At 54.5% G+C, this 22,796-nt stretch overlaps 6 protein-coding genes across 6 annotated transcripts; 4 read left to right on the plus strand and 2 right to left on the minus strand.

The window, feature by feature from the left end:
• The first annotated feature begins 205 nt into the window (after positions 1 to 205).
• Positions 206 to 5,021, plus strand: ACRALDRAFT_1063332 (uncharacterized protein). Its single transcript, XM_071016780.1, has one exon. The coding sequence runs from the start codon at positions 571 to 573 to the stop codon at positions 4,723 to 4,725; it is 4,155 nt and encodes a 1,384-aa protein (XP_070873545.1). The 5' UTR covers positions 206 to 570; the 3' UTR covers positions 4,726 to 5,021.
• An 899-nt stretch (positions 5,022 to 5,920) lies between these two features.
• On the minus strand, positions 5,921 to 8,365 carry ACRALDRAFT_2043481 (uncharacterized protein; the record flags this gene model as incomplete). Its single annotated transcript, XM_071021354.1, has 1 exon — positions 5,921 to 8,365. One exon carries the CDS (start codon positions 8,363 to 8,365, stop codon positions 5,921 to 5,923), a length of 2,445 nt encoding a protein of 814 aa, XP_070873546.1.
• Positions 8,366 to 9,781: 1,416 nt separating this feature from the next.
• ACRALDRAFT_209887 (uncharacterized protein) lies at positions 9,782 to 10,540 on the plus strand (the record flags this gene model as incomplete). The annotated part of the gene is made up of 6 exons (XM_071022907.1): positions 9,782 to 9,873; positions 9,921 to 9,935; positions 10,015 to 10,139; positions 10,238 to 10,286; positions 10,315 to 10,373; positions 10,494 to 10,540. The coding sequence occupies 6 exons, from the start codon at positions 9,782 to 9,784 to the stop codon at positions 10,538 to 10,540; spliced, it is 387 nt and encodes a 128-aa protein (XP_070873547.1).
• A 3,565-nt stretch (positions 10,541 to 14,105) lies between these two features.
• ACRALDRAFT_2060347 (uncharacterized protein) lies at positions 14,106 to 14,988 on the minus strand. Its single transcript, XM_071021917.1, has one exon. The coding sequence runs from the start codon at positions 14,900 to 14,902 to the stop codon at positions 14,507 to 14,509; it is 396 nt and encodes a 131-aa protein (XP_070873548.1). The 5' UTR covers positions 14,903 to 14,988; the 3' UTR covers positions 14,106 to 14,506.
• A 1,637-nt stretch (positions 14,989 to 16,625) lies between these two features.
• Positions 16,626 to 18,044, plus strand: ACRALDRAFT_1063334 (uncharacterized protein). The gene is made up of 7 exons (XM_071016781.1): positions 16,626 to 16,753; positions 16,819 to 16,966; positions 17,039 to 17,103; positions 17,160 to 17,220; positions 17,305 to 17,325; positions 17,393 to 17,434; positions 17,518 to 18,044. Exons 2-7 carry the CDS (start codon positions 16,842 to 16,844, stop codon positions 17,543 to 17,545), a joined length of 342 nt encoding a protein of 113 aa, XP_070873549.1. The 5' UTR covers positions 16,626 to 16,753; positions 16,819 to 16,841; the 3' UTR covers positions 17,546 to 18,044.
• Positions 18,045 to 18,363: 319 nt separating this feature from the next.
• On the plus strand, positions 18,364 to 22,447 carry ACRALDRAFT_1081525 (uncharacterized protein). Its single transcript, XM_071019178.1, has 4 exons — positions 18,364 to 18,692; positions 18,845 to 19,221; positions 19,293 to 21,282; positions 21,344 to 22,447. Exons 1-4 carry the CDS (start codon positions 18,687 to 18,689, stop codon positions 22,070 to 22,072), a joined length of 3,102 nt encoding a protein of 1,033 aa, XP_070873550.1. The 5' UTR covers positions 18,364 to 18,686; the 3' UTR covers positions 22,073 to 22,447.
• The last annotated feature ends 349 nt before the right edge of the window (positions 22,448 to 22,796 follow it).

A 22,796-nucleotide genomic window follows, 5' to 3' on the forward strand; every position in this document is an offset into this window, starting at 1 on the left:
GTGAAGAGGGTCACGAGACCGTGGGAATGAAATGTTACGGGGCACTAATCTAGTGGAGATTCGTTTGCGTCATGGGGTGTATTGGTACGTACCTACGAAGTACAACGTACCTACATGTACTTCGAGCTCCAACAGCCTCGTCATTTATGCTTATTATTTGCCAAACCCAAACCCACGAGGCTGCTGCCCGAAAACTAACCCAGGGATAGAAGAATAATCTGTGTCCCGTCACCTCTGCCTACACTTCGCCGCCTCCTTCGCTTACTCAAGGCCCGTCATATGGCCATTGCGTTCCCTGTGCCCGACGCTTCCGAAAGACCCGCGATGCGCAATATACGACAGATGACCTCGTCTCTCGTTGACCGTTCCCATCAACAGTACGAACACGGCCGTCTTGATTCACCGTCGTCGTAAGGTCGTGTCTGGGGTTCCATCTACCTGCCTAGCCTCCCCTCTGATCCGACCTCGTCCGGCTTTCGTCCTCCGTCCTCCGTCCTCCGTCCTCCGTCCTCCGTCCTCCGTCCTCCGACCACCCTCCGACTCTCGACTCGACCGACCACTCCTCCCGCCATGCTTCTCCTCCACCAGATAGGCACCGTCAAGATTGGCGAGGTGGTCCGGTACACCGTCACCTACACGCCATCGCAGGACCGCATCCTCCCCTCGCCCGAGAAACTCCACCTCCGAATCCGCAACTCCTCGGCCATCGCCCTGCGCGCCGCCTTTGTCCACGGACCCTACAACCTCTGCGTCGCCGCCTACCCGGCCACCTACAACCCCAACGCCAAGTTCACGTCGGCCCGCCGCTATGGGGTCCCCGAATTCGAGCCCATGGTCAAGGCTGGCGGCTCTTGGCAGTGCGAGCTCTTGGTGCCTGAACATATCCGCCAGTCCGCCGGCGTGGGCATTGGACCCCATGGCGCGTCTTTTGGTGCCTCCACCCCTACCACCACGGCCACCACGGCCACCACGGCCACCACTGCATCTCCTTCCACTCCGGGTGATCGAAAAGAGGATCACGCCGTGTCTTGGATCATAGAAGTCTCCTCCCAAGTCATCTTCTCCGCCTCCGCCACCGTCGGCTACGAGATTGTCCTTGCACGGGACGAAAAGTCCCTGAATCTGAGCTCTTCTCTGCCCGTCATCGGTGGCCAGGCCCAGGTTCCCCAGCCGGGCAAGGTCAGCGACCACCAACAGAACCAACAGCACCCGCAACACCAGACACACCCCGCGTCTCCTCGTCACCACCACCGGTCAAAGGGCGTCTTCTCCCGCGCCATCCGTGTCAAGGTCGAGGACACGGCGGCTCTTTGGAATACCCCGAGGTTGCCGGGATGGGAATTCGGAGAGGCGCACGCGGGCGGTGGCAAGGGGAGAAAGACTGCCGGGCACTCCGACCGGGGGGCGCGGTCGGAGAACAAGACTAAGAAAAAGAAGAAGGTCCACTTGGTCGTCCTCACCCACGGCTTGCACAGCAACCTGGGAGCCGATTTGCTTTACCTCAAGGAAAGCATCGATGCTACAGTACGCCAGGCAAAGATTGACGCCAAGGCGAGGCGTGCCAGAGAAAGGGCCAACAAGGCTGCTGCTGCAGCTGCTGCAGATGCAGATGCCAACGCGGACGAACAACAACAAGAATACGACACAGAGGAAGACGACGAGGATGAACACGAAGAAGTCATCGTCCGTGGATTCTCAGGCAACGCGACTCGGACCGAGAGAGGGATCAAGTTCCTGGGCAAACGACTCGCTCGCTATGTCCTATCCACCTGCTATCCCGACCAACCCCATCTCCCTTCTTCCAAGGGTGTCAACGAAGCCGCCGCCGCTGCTGCTGCTGCTGCCGCCACGGCCACGACGCCCGGCCCCTCTTGTCCCACTGCTGTCAACGCCAAGACGGACGGGAGCAAGGGCAACTCCCATCCGGTGCATAGGCAGGCCACGGTCCGCCACAACGGAGATGCCCATCTCGAGCCCCATCGCCCGTACCAGATCACCAGCATCAGCTTCATCGGCCACTCCCTCGGCGGCCTGGTCCAGACCTACGCCGTCGCCTACATCCAGAAACACTCGCCCACCTTCTTCGACCTGATCAAGCCCATCAACTTCATCGCCCTCGCCACGCCTTTCCTCGGCCTGAGCAACGAGAACCCCCTCTACATCAAGTTCGCCCTCGACTTCGGCCTCGTCGGCCGCACAGGCCAGGACCTGGGCCTGACCTGGCGCGCGCCCACCATCGCCAGGAGCGGATGGGGCGCCCTCGTCAGCAACCTCAGCGAGACGGCCCACAAGAAGGTCATGGGCGAGAGCCGCCCCGAGTCGAAGCCCCTGCTGCGCATCCTGCCCACGGGGCCCGCCCACACCGCCCTGAAGAAGTTCCGCGACCGCACCGTCTACTCCAACGTCGTCAACGACGGCATCGTGCCCCTCCGCACCAGCTGCCTGCTCTTCCTCGACTGGCAGGGCCTCGGCCGCGTCGAGAAGGCCCGGAGGGACGCCGGCCTGGTCGAGACCCTGGTCGGCGTCGGCTGGGCGGAGCTGACCGGTGCCAACGTCACCGCCGCGAAGCGCGACGCCCGGAAGTTGCAGCAGCTGCCCACCGACGACGAGGGAGAGGGGGAGGACGATGACAAGTCTAGCAACTTGGCCGGAATGACCATCCCCACCGCTCCGGAGAACGCCTCCGAGGTCCCGCAGCCGTCACAGAACGCCATCGTCGAGGATGACAGGGCCAGCATCCGATCCATCCCTACTACCTTTACCACCGCCGCCGTTGCTGCTGTTGCTGCTGCTGCCTCTGGTCCCGCCAGTACCTGCGAAACAAACAACTCAGGGCCGTTTTCCGGCTTCCTCTCCTTCTTCAGGGGAAACGGAATCGGTAATGGCAATGGAAACGGCAACGGCAATGGCAATGCCCACGGAAACGGCTCGACTACCCCACCGACACCGTCCCAATCTACCAAGCAGAATAAGATCCTGCGGAGGAGCCAGACGATCAAGTTGGACGACGACAACTCGACGACGACCTCGGGCGGTTCCAAAGTGACCACGGGGCAGGAATACGACCAGGACACGGAGAACCTGAACGCACCGCCGCGCACCACCGTTTTCGAGTCGGCCCACGACCTAATCAACCCGACGCTCCCCTCCAACGAATTCGTCCTCGATCCCTCCAAACGGCCAAGGACCATCTTCCACGACAGGGTCTACCACCCGTCCGACATTCCACCTCCTCCCATGAAAGCCAAGTCGTCTTCCTCCGGGAGCTTCGTCGTCCGTAGGAGGACCACGGGGCTATCCATCTCTAGCACCGACACCAAGGACCACGCCCCGGGCGCCTCGTCGTCTTCCTCGTCCACTGCCACTGCCGCCGCGGCCTCGTCTTCCTCGCCTCGCATGGGCCAGAAGATGCAGCGCCAAGATTCCATGCCTTCCACCACCACCAAGGACTCCGACGACGCCGCCCAGGCGAACCCCGACAACAACCACCCCCCGGCCCAGGAGGTTGACGGGTCGCAGATGCGCGTCGAGGAGAAGATTGCCCGCGCCTACCACCGCGACATGTCCTGGCGCAAGGTCCTCGTCAAGCTGGAGCCCGACGCCCACAACAACATCATCGTGCGTCGCATGTTCGCCAACGCCTTTGGCTGGCCCGTCGTCAAGCACCTCGTCGACGCCCACTTTAGCGACGCCGCCAACGCCCGGACCCGCGTCGACGACATGGAGGGCAAAGAACGCGCCCTCGACATTGGCCAGCCGCCGACCTTGGACGGGAGCGAGCTGAAACGCGACAGTGGAAACAATGGCGGCAGTGGCCCGGGTTCCCAGGGTGCGGTTTCGCGTGCCGAGACGGTCACGCAGCAGACGGCGCGCCATGAGGCCGAGAAGGCGGACGTGGATGGCGTGAACGACGTTGCGCAGGGCGAGAGGCAGATGAGGTCCGGCAACCTGGCGCGCGAAGCCGAGGATAGGGTCTCGGAGTTGCCGAATATGCCTAGGAGCGAATCATACCTACAGTCCTCGGGAGGCGCCAACGGCAACGACAGCAACGCCTGCGAGTCTGCAGCTACCTCCTCCCACCCACGACCTCAGCAGCATTTCGTCCCGCCGCCCGTGACAAGGGTGGATTCCATGACGTGGAGCGAAGGCGACTGGGTCGACTCGGACGAGAGCGACACGGAAACCGACGACCACGGCAGCCGCCGCCGCATGCCGCCGGGCAGCACATCACAACCCGGGACGCCGGACATGTCGAGGACGACATCCGCGAAGGCGAAGACGGCATCCCCGGCCAAGGCACCGCCGGGACAGGGAGAGAGCCAGCAAGCGGGGCCGGGTCTTCCCAGCCCGCTGCTCGGCGTCGGGTCGGGGTGGAACTGGGCAGAGAAGATTGTCGGCCGCAGCGCCCGGTCCTCTTCTCCTGTTCCTACTTCGTCGCCTCATCCTCCGCAGCAGGAACAGGAGCAGAAACAGGAGAAGAAACAGGAGAAGAAACAGGAGAAGAAACAGGAGAAGAAACAGGAGAAGAAACAGGAGAAGAAACAGGAGAAGAAACAGGAACAGGAACAGGAACAGCGACAAAGTGCGCCGCCTAGTCAGGCCCTTGGCGTGGGGATCCGCGCGGGGACAAAGTCGCCTCCTGCTCCGCCCAAGCTGGACGTGGCACCGGTCTCGTCTTCTGCGGACAGCGGCGGCGGCGTTGAAGGGGAGAAGAAGGCGCCGTGAAGGCAAGGGAAACCCATTCCTCCTGATTTTTCTTTTTCTTTTGCTTTTCTCATGGGAGATGGATAATCTCATTGTCCTCTCCCACCACACAATGACTATATATATTATCTGCATCTGTTGGGAAACGTGGTTCAAAAACCACCTCGACAAGAAACAACGTCACGAAACTTCAGTCCTTACAGGCAAAGGCGTTACTGATTGTAAAATACAAAGATGGAAGATAGACGACAAGTTTGGAGCGAAATGATAGATGTTTCTTTCTTCACAGCACTTACAATACAATACATCCGAGTACGAATATACGAATACGTACTTCATTCGGAGAGCACGTGCCATCCACTGTACTCCGTATGAATTCATGAACCCAACACGGTGCAAGTACATCGAGATACGGACGAAGTAGCGGTTTCAAGTGCCTCTCTATTATTCCATACGGTTATGTGCAAATGGCGAGCAAATACACAATAATTTGGCAGACATTCCCCCTTTATTTTGAAGAACCCCGAAACTCCTCGAACCAAAGGTCCTTCTCGACTTGCCAATCGGCGGGAAACATGTGAGGCCAGCAGGTTACTCCGAAGGCCCGAGAGCCCGGTCGGTTCTTCAACTATTGTCTTCGTATTGTACACTTCAAGCTGCCTTGGTCGTGTTCAACGGGGGGAAAGTCATGCCACACCCTTTTCGTTCTTTTTTCGAGAAAGCCTCTTTCTTCTGACCCCTTCCTCTGACTTCCTCATGACACCACCCCGCAGTCCACTGCCACGCCTCTCCTCGATCAAATTAGGCCGACGGATAAAGCAAACAATTCGATGCCCAAGATTGACCCTCCAAACCATGTGAATGCTGGGCCGAGGGCGACGTGGATCTGACCCTCAGACCAGAATCGACCGAAACAATAAGAGTGCCAATGCCAAATACATGGTAAAGAAAAAGAAAATCCGTGTAGACGGTCTCTAAATGTCATCGGAATAGATCGTCAGGAAAGATGGATGCATTGTCGCGCATTTGGCTCTTCCACATGATACATATCCATCCGACGGGTATCGAAAATCATAAAAAAAATAAAATCGCTGGTGAGCGGATCATAGAAGTGGAAAAAGTGGAAAAAGAAAAGGAGAAAATAAAGAAATAAATGAGAAACAGAAAATACGTTCGAATCCAGAAAGGAAAAAGAAATGACGCCTGATTCGTCAAATCAGTTCCATCCCAGCGAGTTCTCTGCAGCCACCGGCGCTGAAATATATGCTGTCCGTCCCGAGTTGCCGCCGCCGCTGCCCCCGCTACCTTGGCTGTCGCGCTGGCCGCCCGACACGCCTCCGTACCCGGAGAAGTCGCGGCTCATGAGCGCCCCACCCATCAAAGCAGGGCTGCCCGTGCCGGTGTAGCGCATGTCGGAAGAGTCGGCGAGCGAGCTGGACCGGCGGTGCGCCTGCTTCTTGCGCTTGTAGCGGCGAGCAATGAGGAACATGGCCGCGCCATAGGCAGCGGCCACACCAACAGCACCGATGCCAATCGCAGCGGCTGTGCCCCGTTGCATCGGCGACGCCTCCGACTCGTCGGCCTCCAGGTCGTTGGGGTCGGCCTTGTTGTCCGACGACGACGATTCATCCCCAGGAGGGTTGAGGTCCGCCTCGTTACCGGGAATGATGTCAATGGCCGGGTTGATGTTCTGCGTGAGGTTGTACACGAGCTCGACTGGGTGGTTGTAAAGGCGCGAGTTGGGAATCTGGACATCCATGCGGAGCTGGTCGATCATGCTCTCGGGGTAGTAGAACCTCGCCAGAGTCGTGACGTAACCGAGCGACTGCATCGTGTCGTACGGCACGAGCCGGATCATCTTGACGTTGCTGCGGTCAATCTCGGCGCCATCGGCGAGGGCGATGGGCAGGTACGTGAAGATTTGCGCCGCCGCCATGGGGTTGTTGCTGACAAACTCGTAGTTCTCGGCGTACAGGAAACCAACTTGGAGAATCACCGTGCCCTCCGGCTGCGTAACGTCCGAAGACTCGTCGGGGCCGATGACGCTGGGAAGACCAGACGGCATCGCAGCTGTCGTGGTGGGGGCGCTTCCACCCTCCGAATGAGACACCGTCGGAGTCGAGTGCTGCACGATGATGGTCGTGGGCAGCCACGTCTGCGTGGTGGGAAGAGTCGGCTTAGGGGGTTCGCTGGACACGGGCGCCACCGAGGCAGGATCCGAGGCGGTGGGGACGGCCGTCGGCGGCACCGACGACTCAACCGAGTCGCTCGATTCAGTGGGAACGACCGACGAACTTCCCGGCAGATCGGATGGCCAAGAAGAGGGCGTGTAAGATGGTTCTGGCAAGGAGACCGTCTCGTTTGCATCAATAATCGAGCTCGTGGGGATGGGAATATCCGACGAGGGCACCGCAGAACCGATGTCGGTCGTGCTGTTGGCGGGTACCGATGGCTCCGCGGGAGGCAGCGAGGAAGGCTCCGGGAGGATGGACGAGCTTACTGGCGGCTCAACAACAGGCTCGCTGGAAGGCACAGGCTCGCTAGAATTGGAAATGGGAGGCTCGATGATCGACGGAAGGCTCGAGCTCGGAATGGGCGGTACGGTAATCATCGGAGGCTCCTCCGAGGTCGTGTTGGACGGGATGGGGATCGACGAAGGGATCGACGAAGGGAGACCAATGTCGGTGCTGCTGGGGATTGGGATTTCCGGCTCGGTGACGTTGCTGGGGACCGGAGCAATGATATCCGAGACCCATGACCGGATAGGGTCAAGAGGGTTGGTGGCCGACTCCTCAGGTACGGCCGAGCTGGTCATCGCCGACGTCGGGACGGCAGACTCTGACACTTCGGCCGTCGACGTGACCTCCTCGGTCAGAGACTCTGAGACGCTGGGAGAGCTGCTGGCCTCGGAGCTAGCTTCCGAGGGAGCCTCGGAAGTAACTTCAGAAGTGACTTTAGAGGCAACTTCAGAGCTAGCTTCAGAACTAGGCTCAGAACTAGGCTCAGAACTAACATCGGAGCTCGGGGTAACGACACCGGTGGGAGCAATCACAATGGGCGAAGAGCTGGAGGTGGCCGTCGTCGTCTCCGTAGACACGGCCTCACTGGTCTCCTCATCGGAAGACGACGAAGGGCTGGCGGGGGGGGACAGGTCGCTGGGGAAAAGCCCCGAGGGAATCAGGTTGGTTGGGAAGGTGAAGCCGTCTCGGGTGGTGGTGGGAGCACTGGACGCGTCCTCCTCGCCCGAGACGCCGGGCACCGAAGACACTTCGGATGACGTCTCGCCGTCCTCGGAAGACGATGCTGGAGTGGGCGTGGGTGGCGTCGGCGGCACCATAATTGTGCTCGAGATGATAATGGTCGTCACACGAACACCGCCGGTAGGAGCATCCGAATTGGCTTCGGACGAGGAGCCCGAGGCGCTTGAGCTTCCCAGCTGCTCTTCGGAGCTCGAGGATTGCCGGAGACTGGTGATAAAGTTGGGCGTGCTCGTCGTGGAAGAAGTGCTCTCCTGGGGGATGGTCTCCGGGCTCGTCGAGGAGGAGTTTGTGAATTGCCGCCTGACGTGACGAGGGAAATAGATTCGGCGATGGCCTTCCTCGGCCGAGGCCGTCGCGGCCAGGGCCAGGGCAGAGCCCAGAATCAACGACTTCAACTGCATATTACGCGTTGCTGGCAGTATGCGATTGGGTGCGATGAGAATATTGGAACGATCGTCTGTGGTTTGGTATGGTTATGTCTTCCCAACCGGTCAGCCGCCGAAGCCACCACAAACTAGAAACCGCGGGGGGATTGGATGCACCCACATGTCAGGATGAGTTGGAATGAACGAATGTACTTGACATCAACGTCAACGAGTGTGGTCTAGGCATTTCGAGGTTAGCGGAATAGATCCAAGGCAGCTACTGGGCGTGGTTGCGGCATCAAGAGACAATGGCGATAGGCTTGCGAGGTCAAAGAAGGCAGCAGCTGGAAACTGATCCAAAGGCAAAGGGACAGTCAGGCAACAACGACACCGACAACCGCCGTTATCTCATCTAGGCGGGAGAATGATGGCGCCTATGACAGGCCCATTCGAGACGACGGATTTCTCCCCGCTTCGCTTCCTGCTTCATGACATTCCTCGACGCGCCGCCTCGTACCCCTGCGTGCCTGCGTGCGCGTGGCCGAATCGGTGCCGCGAAAACGAAAAAAACGACTCACTTCTTGATATGCTGGGAACCCAGGATATCCAGTCTTGTTTCAAACAAATAAAAGAGCGACTCGACGAAAATTCGTCAACAGGTTAAGGATGCTTGTATCTTTTCGACTCGACCAAACGTCTGCCACGATGGGTGCGAAGTGCTGGAAAAAAACAACGCTAGGACAACGGGAAACCGTCCTCGGGTGTTCAAGCAGTCATCTGGGGTGATTTGTCCTTGTCGTGTTAACCCGGTTTCGAGTCACCAAAGTGTTAAGAAACAATTGGTGAATTTTGAGGGCTGGGCGCTTGGTGCGAGGAATTGTGACGGCCGGTGGGAGAGAGGTCGTCGTGTGAAGGGGGTCGACGTCGTCGCCTTCGAAAATTCTTGTCTGAGGCGGACGAGGGAGACAAAAAAGATCGGTGACGAAAAGGAAAGCGAGCAAGATCCAAAACGAGAGACAAAGGGTGGGAAAGGTGGGAAAGGGGGGAGAAGGAACGAAGGGATGAGATTGATTGAAGGAATGGGAGTTACGACAGGGACAGGGGAACAGGGAAGGGGAAGAAGGAACAGACAGGGCAATTTGGGATGCGCAGCCCAAGAAAGGTGGTGTGGGGGAAAGGGGCGGGGAGAAAACGTCTCTCGGTAGAGGCACGAGCAGGGAAGGAAGGACCAACTCACTCTCCAAGAATACTCCTGTACCAAGTAGAATACCTACAAGTTACAACGTACATCTCTCATTGCCGACGCCAACTTCCAAATCGAGACATTACAAGGCAAGCCCTGGTCCGAGTGTACGTTGTAATTCAGGCACTTTGTAGCCCAAGATAAGGGGGGGATGATTGTGCCAACCTGCATAACAATGGACAACGCTATTCCTGTGCATCCCTATTATCATGGCCTTGGCATGCTTGCAGTTTACGTACTCAGTACCATCGCAATGCAGCATTCATTGCCTTCATTATGCTGTACCCTCTACTTGTGGGAGGTGTGGATCTGCGGGTAATAGCACAATATTAATACAAAGCCTGGCAGTGCAATGCCCGACTTGTGTCCCGAGTTAAGCTAGGGATAAAATGGAATAACAAAGGACGCAAAGGACGCCTCCAGTCATGCTTGCACTAGGTAGGTCGTCATGGGGCACGGTCCGAAGCTGTCTATTTTATCCTCATTTGGAGTTTCTATGCTTACAACCTACCGCCATGACGAACTATCGACCGCAACGACTGACGGATTACACCTCTCGGTCGTCTTGTCACCCAGTCTAAGCATATGTACATACTCTAAAACTATCTGCTTCGCTTCCCATTCATATTAACGGCCATTAGGCAGCTCTCACTATCATTACTCAGCTATTAGTGTCTTCATCTTCGTGCCACGACCTCAAGGCCCGAGCACTGCGTTGTTGCTGTGCTCCCTCTTGCCAAAGAACTTTCATTAAAACCGGCAAGTATTTCTGGGCGGTACTACCTACTCTGCAGTGGGCCCGTTGCTATCCGGCTTATGATATTCTCACTAAAGAGCACCGGTCTTCCGCCACCCCCTGCTCGGTCTTCCGGGTCTTCTCAAACCCTTTTAGGCTAGAATGATCCACTACATCCCCACAAGCCGAAATTAGCTGTACTTTCAAGGTATTTCGATGTACACAAGCATAAACAGAGCGAAACGCGTAAGGAAACAAGGAGGACCACCCATAATAGTATAGTATATGAGTACCACTATTTGCAGCCGCCCTGTCTGGTATTTGTAGCCCTCTCTATCCTATTTCGGAAGGTTACGCGAGCCCGCGCAGTAGTCTGCATACGCCACTATCTTAGCTACAGATGTCGCGTACCGGTACGTATATATTAGGATAAGACTTTCTTACCTAATCTTATCTCTGATGTCTGTAACTGTAAATTCACTACTTATAATAACCTTCTGTACATGAACCTCTAGGCGATACGAATATATCACGTCTACCTAGAGGTAGAAGAGAGTAGTAGAAAAGGGTGGTGGAAAAGGGTGGTGGAAAAGGGTGGAAAAGAGTGGTGGAAAAGAGGGCGGAAAAGATTTTCTCGTACGAAGTAAGGTCACGTAATCAGTCACGTGACTAGTCACGTGAGACAGACCTAATGATACACACACCTTAACATGACATAATACAGTGTACAGGTGGTTACGTGACTAATTACGTGACTGATTACGTGACTAATTACGTGACCTTATAAGAAAATTTTTTCCGCCCTCTTTTCCACTACTCTTTTCCACCCTTTTCCACCACCCTTTTCCACCACCCTTTTCCACTACCCTTTTCCACCACCCTTTTCCACCACCCTTTTCCACCACCCTTTTCCACCACCCTTTTCCACCACCCTTTTCCACCACCCTTTTCCACCACCCTTTTCCACCACCCTTTTCCACCACCCTTTTCCACCACCCTTTTCCACCACCCTTTTCTACTACTCTTCCACCCTCTTTTTAGCCCTCGGACAGGTAAAGAATATCGGGTATTCTAAGATACTTAAAGATAATAAAAAATAATCGAAAAATAGCAGTGATTTTACAGTACAGAGCATTCGAGATAAGTCACAGTGAATAGCGACAGTCTCAACACCATGAAAATTTTGTCGTGATCCGGGGTACGTACCGGTACGCGATATCTGTAGCCAAGATAGTGGCGTATGCAGACTACTGCGCGGGCTCGCGTAACCTTCCGAAATAGGATAGAGAGGGCTACAAATACCAGACAGGGCGGCTGTAAATAGTGGTACTCATAGTATATAGAGGAGAGTGTGTTCTTTTTATTTCTTTATATTCGTACGAAGTAAGAAATGGGTTATAAGAAATATACGAGTCACGTGACTATATAACTAAGATAGTCACGTGACTAGTAAATTATATAATCACTATACTAAACGCGTATTACGAAAATATTAGATCACGTAATAGTCACGTGATATATCACGTGATATGATATTACGTGATACACATTAAATTGTGGGTCTACTGCAAATTTTTTATCCCTCCTCCTCCTCCTCCTCCTCCTCCTCCACCATCACCTTCACCTTCACCTTTACCTTCACCTTTAAACGCGTTACTCTATACGCAGCAGCAGCTCTTACGGCAGCAGCAGCTCTTACGGCAGTAGGTAGCTACGCTAGCCGTAGCAGCTGCCGCGCGTATACAACGAACATAATAATATTATGCTTTCGTGCTTTGGGCATGGTGTTTTGGCGTGTTCTTCCTCGTACTCTTTCCTTTATGGATGTTTGTGTACTTCGAAATACCTCCAAAATACACCTAATTTCGGGTTATGCAGGGTAGTGGATCATTCTAGCCTGAAAGGGTTTGAGAAGACCCGGAAGACCGAGCAGGGGGTGGCGGAAGACCGGTACTCCTCACTAAAGTGCGGGAGTACCTGATCCTCTCCCAGAGAGGTTACTGTTTGGATCATATGGGTCCAAGAGACCTGACTGCGCCCCCCCTGAGGTCGTTGCAACCCCTGCTGGGCCGTTCCACGCCAGGGGATTGAGCAAGAGTGGGTCTTCCCGGCAGGGGAACGTGAAGCAACATGCATTCTTATTGGATGAGTATCAAGCCCTCGCCGGCGCCGTCCTGGACCGGTTTGGCTCAAGTACATCCGATGTACACGTACCACGTAATCCCGAGGAAGAGGATGAATGATGGTCAGAAATCCCATGCTTCCTTTCAGGTGAGCGAGCCTGCGGTGAGGTAGGCCATGGCACAGGTGTTCACGAAAGTCCCAAATCCTGGACGCGCAGCCTGCTCAGGACCTGCAAGTGCATGGGCCTGCCAGTCGATTTCAACTTACAACGTAATTTTGTATCGTCTCTTCCATTTCTGTTTTCGTTACTCTTCGACGCATCACATCGACCCAGAAAGCACGAATACGAATAGAGATAACGTACTCGCCAAAGATACCTTTGATGTACTTGCTAGTAAGATGGCAAGATTAAGGCTCCGCAGTAGCCGGCAGAATACAGTCCTAGCGGTGATAGTGGATCTCAAAACACGCGACAACAACGGTTCTCATTCTCACACGGCCCCGAGTACACTAGCATTATTTATGCTTAATGCACAGTAATGAACCACAGGTGCACAACTGATCTGATCTGCATAATAAATCTCTACAAAGTATCTCCATGGAGATTGGTAGAAGACGCCCAGAAACCAGTACAATTCGTGCCGGATTGTTTCCTCAAACAGGCGAAAAGCCCCTTCAACACGTTTTCTTGTTCTTCTGCTTTTGAAGCGTCCAGCAGGTTGGGTCCATGATCCAACTAAAAGGATGTACAACGTAAGTACGACTCGCATTCATTCTAGACTTTCTGAGTAAAAGGGATCCGCCTTTCAATCTGCGCGTCGCGTCATATCCACTTGTCAGCGAACTGGAGAGGAAATTTGGTCAAGATCACCGTGTCTGGGCTCAAGACCAAAACGCTCGGTGGAAAAGTTCCGCCATTTTGGATGTTTGACTCTATCTAACGAGTCTTTCTCGACCAAACAAGTTCGCTCAACTTTACCGAAACGGCTTGATTTCGCGCACACGTTTATTAGTAGCAAAGTCGCGCATCATGCTGTTCGCCTCTCCCAGTCACTGCTTCTTTTGTCAGCTGTGTAACTCCAGGCAGTTCTTTACTGTGACACAGCATCGCCTACGGCGGATGGACAACGGCCCATCTGCAATACAGTTCCCCGTGCGTCGAGACGACTGACATTCCCTGCCCAGCCACAGATGTAAGGCCGTGTGCCAAACCCCCGAGTTGTGGCAGGCCAAGACATGAGTGCAAACCTGAAGCTGCTAAACAATGGCGAGAACGAAACACCCGTTGAACCCCTCCATTCCAGCGAGTGCTGCGATGACGAGGAAGATTTGCGACGCGCGCTGTGGCCGTCGGCGACTGACTAATACATACATATATGGATTGGCTGGCACGAAAAGCGAAGAAACTGACGATGACTTGTGCATTCCACCCTGCGGCACTGAATCTCTCCCGTGACTTTGTCCCGTAATGACGCAAAACGGAGGAGATAGAACAGCGTCGTCAGTGGCCGTGTATGGACTACAGCGAGTCAGTTGAGGCTATTTCCAGTTCTAGACAGGCCGTCGAAACAAGGCGTCTTAATCCAAAACATCCCGTCTCGGTTTCTCCCGACTCCTCTGATCCTCAAATCTCGACATTTGGCTCTCCAATCCCAAACCTTTCGGCAGCGAAGGGCGAAGCAAAAGCAAAGCAGAAATCAGAACGGTCTTACCTCGCTGTTCATACATACGCCGACGATAGCTAGGCAGAGATATCAACAAACACCTGAGAAAGTGGATGCTCTCCTGAAACTTACTAAATTTTGTGGACACGCCTTCACGAGTTTTCGCCTTTTTCTTCCCAGAAGCCGAGTCGGTTACTATTCCTGGAAATCGAGACTTCTTTCTCGTTTTGGGATCAGGGACCTTTGACGAGACGGTTCCCGGAAGCATCGGTGTGGTGTTTCAATGTTCGTGTATAATTGAGGCGATTGCTCTTCTCTTTCTCCCGGCCTCCTCCTCCGGCACCGCACCCGTTCCGGGCCCCGGCTCAGCTCACCAGATGTGGGTCCAGTGCAGGCGACGGGAACTACACTCAACAATTTCCAGCATCGGCCGGCAGCGCATCGAGTCTTGCACATCCACGGCTGGGCACTTCCATGCCGTCCAACGGATGCGCCCAGTGTAACGATATCGGTACTGCAAGTCCTCGAAGATAAAGCCCGTTTCTTCTGGGCGCGGTATTTCCAAGACTCTCCTTCCGACTTGCAACTGCATCTTCATTACCAAAACGTCGGGTTGTCCTTGGGCTTGCCTTGAACATGTAGGGTATTCTCGTCCTACTTCCGGTTGGCGAATGCAGACCAGTCACAGAGTAGGCCTTCTCGCGATGTAATTCGAGTCGTCGGGGATGATCCAATTCAAACCGCCGGGCATGCCATAGGCAGCCAACAGGCAACGTGGTGGCACCAGTACAACCAGGTTTCGACATTCCAAACACGCTGACTCTCGTCGCCAGGCTGTCGGTGGTCACAAGACGTGATGAGCCAGGTGAGATGGGCGCCTGCTGGACAAGACGATAGCCTCGCCGGGCTTTCAAGCCAACTCTGTGCTCTCTTCATTTTGGCTTATCGACCGGAAAGGCTGGCCGGCCTTGTGCCGAAGTAGATGGGCCGTTCGGTTTCCAAAGCGTCGCCGAGCGCTTACGTCTTGACTGTCTATCGATGAAGTGGATTACGAATTCCGTGGAGTCGGCACGCAGTCCGCTCCTAATGCAGGTACTGCTCGATATAAGAGTGAAAGAGGAGGCCGGGGCCATGCGACAGCCAGGTAATGGACGTAAGCCTAGAGACCGTTTGGGGACCAGGCATATCTACATATATATGCCAAATTACAGGGTGCCACTTTGTGAGGTCGGGATCTTCAGGACAGCAAAGACTGGGCATGGACGGGAGGGCAGACACTATAAACACTACTCTCTTCACGTCACCGTAATTTTTTCCGGAAGAGGGTACCCGGGCTTCTATCCTATTACATCAGGACAGCGAACAGAGGGCGAGGAAAAGATCGTTTGGCCAGGCAAGTAAGAAGTGCCGTAAATCAAAAACAGTGGGAGAGGAGATACAAGGGGCCCCAACCGTTCCCAACTTCTACAGAAAAGAGCAAAGAATTTACCTGACGCTAGGCAGTGACAACTGGACGGCGAGCACGGGAGACTGTCGGGCGAATGCAATGCGAATCTCCTCGTCAGAGATGTTGAGATGCTGACGTGTCGATGGCTGGGGATTGAGCCTACGGGTCGAACACACCATGGGATACGTCTCCCTCTGTCATAGCCAGCCTCGCCTTGTCTCGCATGGTCAATCGGAACTGACAGTAAATGTGAAAGGTTCCGAGGAATTACCACATTCCCTCCAACCAAGACAGCGAGCTATGGGCCGACAGGAAAGGTAGCCCCGAGATGCCCTGAACTATTGCGAGATGGCGGGGGAAAGCCAACCATTTGGTGAAGTGGCTGGGGCACGTGGTACAGCCACTGTACGAATACATACGTAGTATTCGTAGGTGGGCAATGTAGGAGCAAGCAAAGTTATTCGACCGCGAATCAGTGAGCTCAGGACCCCTAGATCGACGTGTTCGCTTTGCTTGCTTGGCCCAGAAGTACGTGTACTGTACCTGCAGTTATTTTTATCCCAAGCAAGGCAGAAAGAAAATGACATTGACACTCGAGTAGCGCCAAAGTCAAAACGGTAGTGGCCTCGCCGGCGAAGTACCTTGAAGTACGAAGTCTTGAGGAGGGGCATAAAGGTGAAAGAGGGGCAACGCGGGGCAAGATGGATATAGCTTCGTCATAGGTTCTTGGCGTTGATGGTCGGTAACATGCTGTAAGCAGGCAGGTACCTTGGACATGACCTGGAAAACAGCCCACAGGCTTTGCGTAGATACGGTTTGAAAGGGCAATTGGTCATTGTCGAGGCATAGTAAAGTACTTCGTATATATATACCTGGTGTTGGGGAGAGAAGTTGGTTATATCCAATCATCAAGCTATTTAGGTAAGAAGTGTCGAAGAGAACCCGACGGCAGAAGCTGAGCTGACGATGTATACATAGGAATATGTAATAGCTCGGACATCCTTCCAAGCCAAGTACCCACTACTTAGTAGGTAATTACGCCGCACCCGGAGAGCTCCCTGGGATCTTTCTCTTGTTATGCCAATCCAGGACTTTAAATAAATACCGCCTGCCCCTCCTTAAATACCTCGAAGCTCAGGACCCAACCCCATACTCTTTTCGACCAACAAGTCCTTTCTTTACCTGCGTCGACTAGCAATAACGAAACCAGGTATGTGTCCTGCCGAAACCAGCTGCCTTTCTGCTCAACGGGATTATCAGCTAACCTCCAAACAGACTCTCCTACTTAGAACGTCAATATGGGTGTTAACGTCACTACACGCGAGGCTGGCACGGGCGCCACCCCCACGCCTGGCCAGACTGTCACCATCGAGTACACAGGCTACCTCAAGGACCCTAGCAAGCCCGACCAGAAGGGTGCCAAGTATGTCCGCACCCGGCCTCACCGAGATGAGAAGCGGAGGACAGGATGCTAATCTCTTTCACCACTCATCAGGTTCGACTCGTCTGTTGGTCGTGGTGACTTTGTTGTCCAGATTGGCGTGGGCAAGGTCATCAAGGGTTCGTTGTTCTCTTGACTACCACTTCCATGTTCGGCTGCTTATATTCGTCCATAGGCTGGGATGAGGGTGTTACAAAGATGAAGGTTGGCGAGAAGGCAACCCTCGATATTTCCAGGTTAGAAGATTTCACCCTTTTCTTTACGCTCTTGATTGCATTGCGGCAAAGCTAACATGGCTGGTTCTTTCTTGCTTCGTTTAGTGACTATGGCTATGGCGCCCGGTATGTTCAGCCCCAGGACTCAACTGCTGCATGTTCCCAGGAGGAATGACTGACGCTTTCCAAACAGTGGCTTCCCTGGTCATATTCCCCCCGGTGCCGACCTTATCTTGTGAGTGCTTTCCCCTATACACTGCGCGCCCTGTTTTCCTGTGTTGGAAGTACCTGAACCAGTTACTGACAGAATGTTTCTAGCGATGTTCACCTGAAGAACGTCCAGTAGACAAGAGTCGGATAACACAAGACTGGGTCTCTTGGAGGCTCATGCATATCCTGAAGGTGGAATGATATGGATTGTTTATGCCGATGGTCGTGTAGAGCCTTTTGGACAGACTTGGTGACAGGGGCAGGAGAAACGCCTGGTCTTGTTCTATAAGAAAAATCTCAAAAAAAATCCAATCACATCATTCTCGTTGGGTGATTTCTGATGCAGTGCTCTCTCTTACGGATAAGCTCGCCAGTTACAGCCGACTATCCGATGAGCTCGCTCAGGGTTATGATACGAGATATAACGTAGTCAAGACGAGCCAATGTACGACAGTACCAATGAGTAAACTGGACCTTTCGCAAACCTTCTGGGAATGAGCCTGATCGGCTGTTTCCTCCGGGCTGGGCTGATGCGAGTCAGGCAAGGCTGGGACGTGGGGGAAGGAAGTTGCTCGAATTGGATCGAAGTTTATCTGCCGTGCACCGTGTATGTACAGTGGGTAAAGTGGGTCAGCAAAAGTATCAATGTCTTATTACCTGTGTCACGCATAGTGGTGGTGGCAGATTGTTAAGGACCCATCGTGACTTTTCCCTATGGTAACGTACCTAGTGCAAGTTCGAAAAATGACTGTATACTTAGGTAAGGAAATGTTGCATTACATAAGTACAACGTTTATATTACCGGGGCCTTATTACTGCCTATCGGCTTCCCCGCTTCCATCTGTCCTCAGCCTGAAGCTGACATATCATTCTAACGAGCTGTTGCCCCTCCTGCCTGACGTATTACCCATTTCTCAGCCAAGACACAGCACAGCAGCAGTCTTTCCTCTCCTTCCACTCCAACCCCACCAGCCAGTCTACACTCTTCAAACACACGACACTCTCCTCTGCCTGGTGCATTTCCGTGGCAGAAACATAGACTCTTTCGACGAGCGACTGTCCCTTTCAGCCAGTACATATCTGAACACAGGATACAACGTTAAAAGCGCGTTTTCATTTCATTGCACAGGTGGCGGAGTTTGAACGTGCCCTTCCTCTCCACCACGTCATAGCTAAGGATTGGTTGTTCGACGACGATATCAGAGCTTTCGGTCACCATCGCCAAACTGGGGAAGCGTAAGCTATCTAACGGGGAGTCATCTACCCACAAGAAAACAATGCCTGTGAGTATTTCCTCTCTAGTCCAGCTATGCTCATCTGTGTTTGTCGTGGGCCTGGCATGCTGCGTGGCACATGTCCGGCCAAACAGTCGTTCTGCCTCACACCTCTTGCCTCAACTCAATCCAATTTCTGACTTCCCCTTGATGCTCTCCAGGAACAAAAGCTTCCAGAAGTCGACCTGGTCACTAGGATGCAGGTCGACGACTCCGTCGCTGGCTCGACCGAAATCGACGAGTCCCTCTACAGTCGACAGCTCTACGTTCTGGGCCATGAGGCGATGAAACGCATGGGCGCCTCGAATGTCCTAATCGTTGGACTAAAGGGTTTGGGTGTCGAGATTGCCAAGAATGTCGCCCTTGCCGGCGTCAAGAGCCTTACCCTCTACGACCCGGGCCTGGCTACCCTTCCAGACTTGTCTTCCCAGTTCTTTCTACGTCCCGAAGATGTAGGAAAGCCCAGGGACGAGGTCACTGCTCCGCGCGTTGCTGAGCTCAACGCCTATGTTCCCGTCCGCGTTCACCAGTCGCCACGGTATGCTGAATCCCCGCCCGCTCCCTCTAGTCAAAACTTGTGCGACTGACGTACTGCAATTTTCTCGACAGGCTTGATGAAAACCTCTCCCAGTTTGATAAATATCAGGTTGTTGTTTTGACCAGTCTCCCCCTCAAGATTCAAAAAATCATCGCCGACTACTGCCATTCCAAGGGCATTTATGTTGTCGTTGCCGACACCTTCGGCCTCTTTGGATCCATCTTTTGCGATTTCGGCGAACAGTTCTCCGTCATGGACGACACGGGCGAGCCCGCGCTGAACGGCATCGTCGCGGGCATTACTGAAGAAGGCCTAGTGTCTGCGCTAGACGAGACGCGTCACGGGCTTGAGGATGGAGACTATGTGACCTTCTCCGAGGTCGAGGGGATGGAGGGTCTGAATGGCTGCGCTCCGCGTAAGATCACGGTCAAGGGACCCTACACGTTCTCCATCGGCGACGTGTCTGGCCTCGGCCAGTACAAGCGGGGTGGTCTCTATGTCCAGGTCAAGATGCCCAAGGCTGTCAGCTTCAAGAACATGACGGACTCGATGGCCGATCCCGAGTTTGTCATGTCGGACTACGCCAAGTTTGACCGCCCTCAGCAGCTGCACCTCGGCTTCCAGGCCCTTCATGCATTCGTCGAGAGCCAGGGCCGCTACCCGGAGCCGATGAACGACGAGGACGCGACAGTGATTCTCCGTTCTGCCCAGAGCTTCGCCAAGGAACAGGGAATTGAAGTGGAGTTTGACGAAAAGGTGATCAAGGAGCTCAGCTACCAGGCGCGGGGCGACCTGAACGGCATGGCGGCCTTCTTTGGTGGCATCGCAGCGCAGGAGGTCCTCAAGGCTGTTTCGGGCAAGTTCCAGCCGATCAAACAATGGATGTACTTTGACTCGCTCGAGTCGCTCCCTGCGTCCTCCGCCCGCTCGGCCGAACTCTGCAAGCCGCTGGGGTCGCGATACGACGGGCAGATTGTCGTCTTCGGACGCGAGTATCAGGAGAAGATCTCCAACATTAAGCAGTTCCTCGTCGGTGCTGGCGCCATTGGATGCGAGATGTTGAAGAACTGGGCCATGATGGGTCTTGGTACGGGTCCCAAGGGCAAAATCATTGTCACCGACATGGACTCGATCGAGAGGAGCAACCTCAACCGGCAGTTCTTGTTCCGGGCCAAGGACGTTGGCAAGATGAAGAGCGACTGCGCGGCGGCGGCCGTCCAGGAGATGAACCCGGACTTGGTTGGACATGTCGAATCGCGCAGAGATCGTGTCAGCCAAGAGACGGAGGACATTTTCAACGAGGAATTCTGGCAGAGTCTGGACGGGGTGACGAATGCGCTGGACAACGTGGAGGCCAGGACATATGTGGACCTCCGTTGCGTCTTCTTCCAGAAGCCGCTGCTGGAGAGCGGCACGCTGGGCACGAAGGGCAACACGCAGGTGATCCTGCCGCACCTGACCGAGTCGTACTCGTCGTCGCAAGATCCGCCCGAGAAGGGCTTCCCGCTGTGCACGATCCGGAGCTTCCCCAACAAGATCGACCACACGATTGCATGGGCCAAGGAGTACATGTTTGAGAGTCTGTTCATCGAGTCGCCGTCGACGGTCAACCTGTACCTCACGCAGCCCAAGTTTGTGCAGTCGACGCTCAAGCAAGGCGGCAACGCCAAGACGATCCTGGAGACGCTGAGGGACAGCCTGACGACGGACCGGCCGCGGACGTTCGAGGACTGCATCGCCTGGGCCCGCCTGCTGTTTGAGCGGGAGTTCAACAACAAGATCCAGCAGCTCCTGTACAACTTCCCCAAGGACGCCAAGACGTCGTCGGGCACGCCGTTCTGGTCGGGCCCGAAGCGTGCGCCGGATCCGCTCAAGTTTGACGCTTCCAACCCGACGCACTTTTCGTTTGTGGTGGCGGCGGCGAACCTGCACGCGTTCAACTACAACATCAAGTCTCCCGGTCTGGACAAGGAGATTTACCTGCGGGAACTGGAGAATGTCATTGTGCCGGACTTTGCGCCTGCGGAGGGCGTCAAGATTCAAGCCAACGACAGCGACCCGGTAGGTCAACCTGATATATACGGCGAATTTGATAGTGTACGGGCGACTGACTTTTGATTAGGATCCAAACGCAGAAGGTGAATCGGACGAGGAGGAACTGCAGAAGATCATCAGCAGCCTCCCGTCGCCCAACGAGCTGGCCGGGTTCCAGCTGACGCCGGTGGAGTTTGAGAAGGACGACGACACGAACCACCACATTGACTTTATTACGGCGTGCAGCAACCTGCGAGCAGAAAACTACAAGATTGAGCCGGCGGATCGGCACCAGACCAAGTTCATCGCGGGCAAGATCATCCCGGCGATCGCGACGACGACGGCGCTGGTGACGGGGCTGGTGATCCTGGAGCTGTACAAGGTGGTGGACGGCAAGACGGACCTGGAGCAGTACAAGAACGGGTTTGTCAACCTGGCGCTGCCGTTCTTCGGGTTCAGCGAGCCGATCGCCAGCTCGAAGGTGGAGTACAGGGGCCCGGAGGGCAAGGTCAAGCTGGACAAGATTTGGGACCGGTTCGAGGTGGAGGACATTACGCTCAAGGAGCTCCTGGAGCACTTTGAGAAGAAGGGACTGACGATTTCGATGCTCAGCTCGGGGGCCAGCCTGCTTTACGCTAGCTTCTTCCCGCCGGCGAAGCTCAAGGAGCGGCATTCGATGAAGCTGACGAATCTGGTGGAGACGATCTCGAGGAAGCCGATCCCTGCGCACCAGAAGGAGGTGATTTTCGAGATGGTGGCGGAGGACATGGACGAGGAGGACGTTGAGGTTCCTTACATCAAGGTTAGGAGGGGTTAAAATGAAGAGGGCAAGCACTGGGCAAAAGTGGTCGACTCGAAGGTGATGTGGCCTAGCGATTGTCGATTTGCGTCTTTGCGTCCCTTTCCTTGGGTATGCCTGGGAGGATAGACGGAATGCATGTTTATTGTCTGGTGTTACGATGGGATGAGGGTAGATTAATGCCATGGCCCATGGACACCATGGACACCAGGATTCTAGTATGAAGTAGTTGACTTGGGGGTAAATACACTCGGTATTACATTCGGAGAGGTGACGAGTCGCCTAAGATGTACTGAGCTGACCAAAAAAAGGTCGCACTGGAGGAAAAGAAATATAAAGTTCGAATACAGGTAACGGTACGGATTCCACTTGGAATAAATAGAAAAGAAGTTGTATTATATGTTGGGGTGCGTTTAAGAGGGCTGCTTGACGTGTAGTGTAACATGATGTATATTTTCTTAGCCACCTACGCGCGTTACTTACTCTTCACTTATGCTCAGTCACTGTATATTTGATGTTTTAGAAATCCCTAAAGTGAAAGGGGTTGGTGTTGAAGATGGAAACGCATCAGTACGCGATGGTCAGTGTAGTTCATCATGACCAGGACGATGCCAAGTTGAAGTCGATACCAAGTGCTGACTAACGTCAGGCTAACAGCTGAGTTGAGGGTCCAGGCAAAAGTGACTAATGCTTAGGAGTACAACCGTCGTACCACATAGCGTTAGTCATGTTTACACATAAT

The sequence above is a fragment of the Sodiomyces alcalophilus genome, assembly GCF_042370955.1.
Source record: "Sodiomyces alcalophilus JCM 7366 unplaced genomic scaffold ACRALscaffold_6, whole genome shotgun sequence".
In the NCBI taxonomy this organism is placed as follows: domain Eukaryota; kingdom Fungi; phylum Ascomycota; class Sordariomycetes; order Glomerellales; family Plectosphaerellaceae; genus Sodiomyces; species Sodiomyces alcalophilus.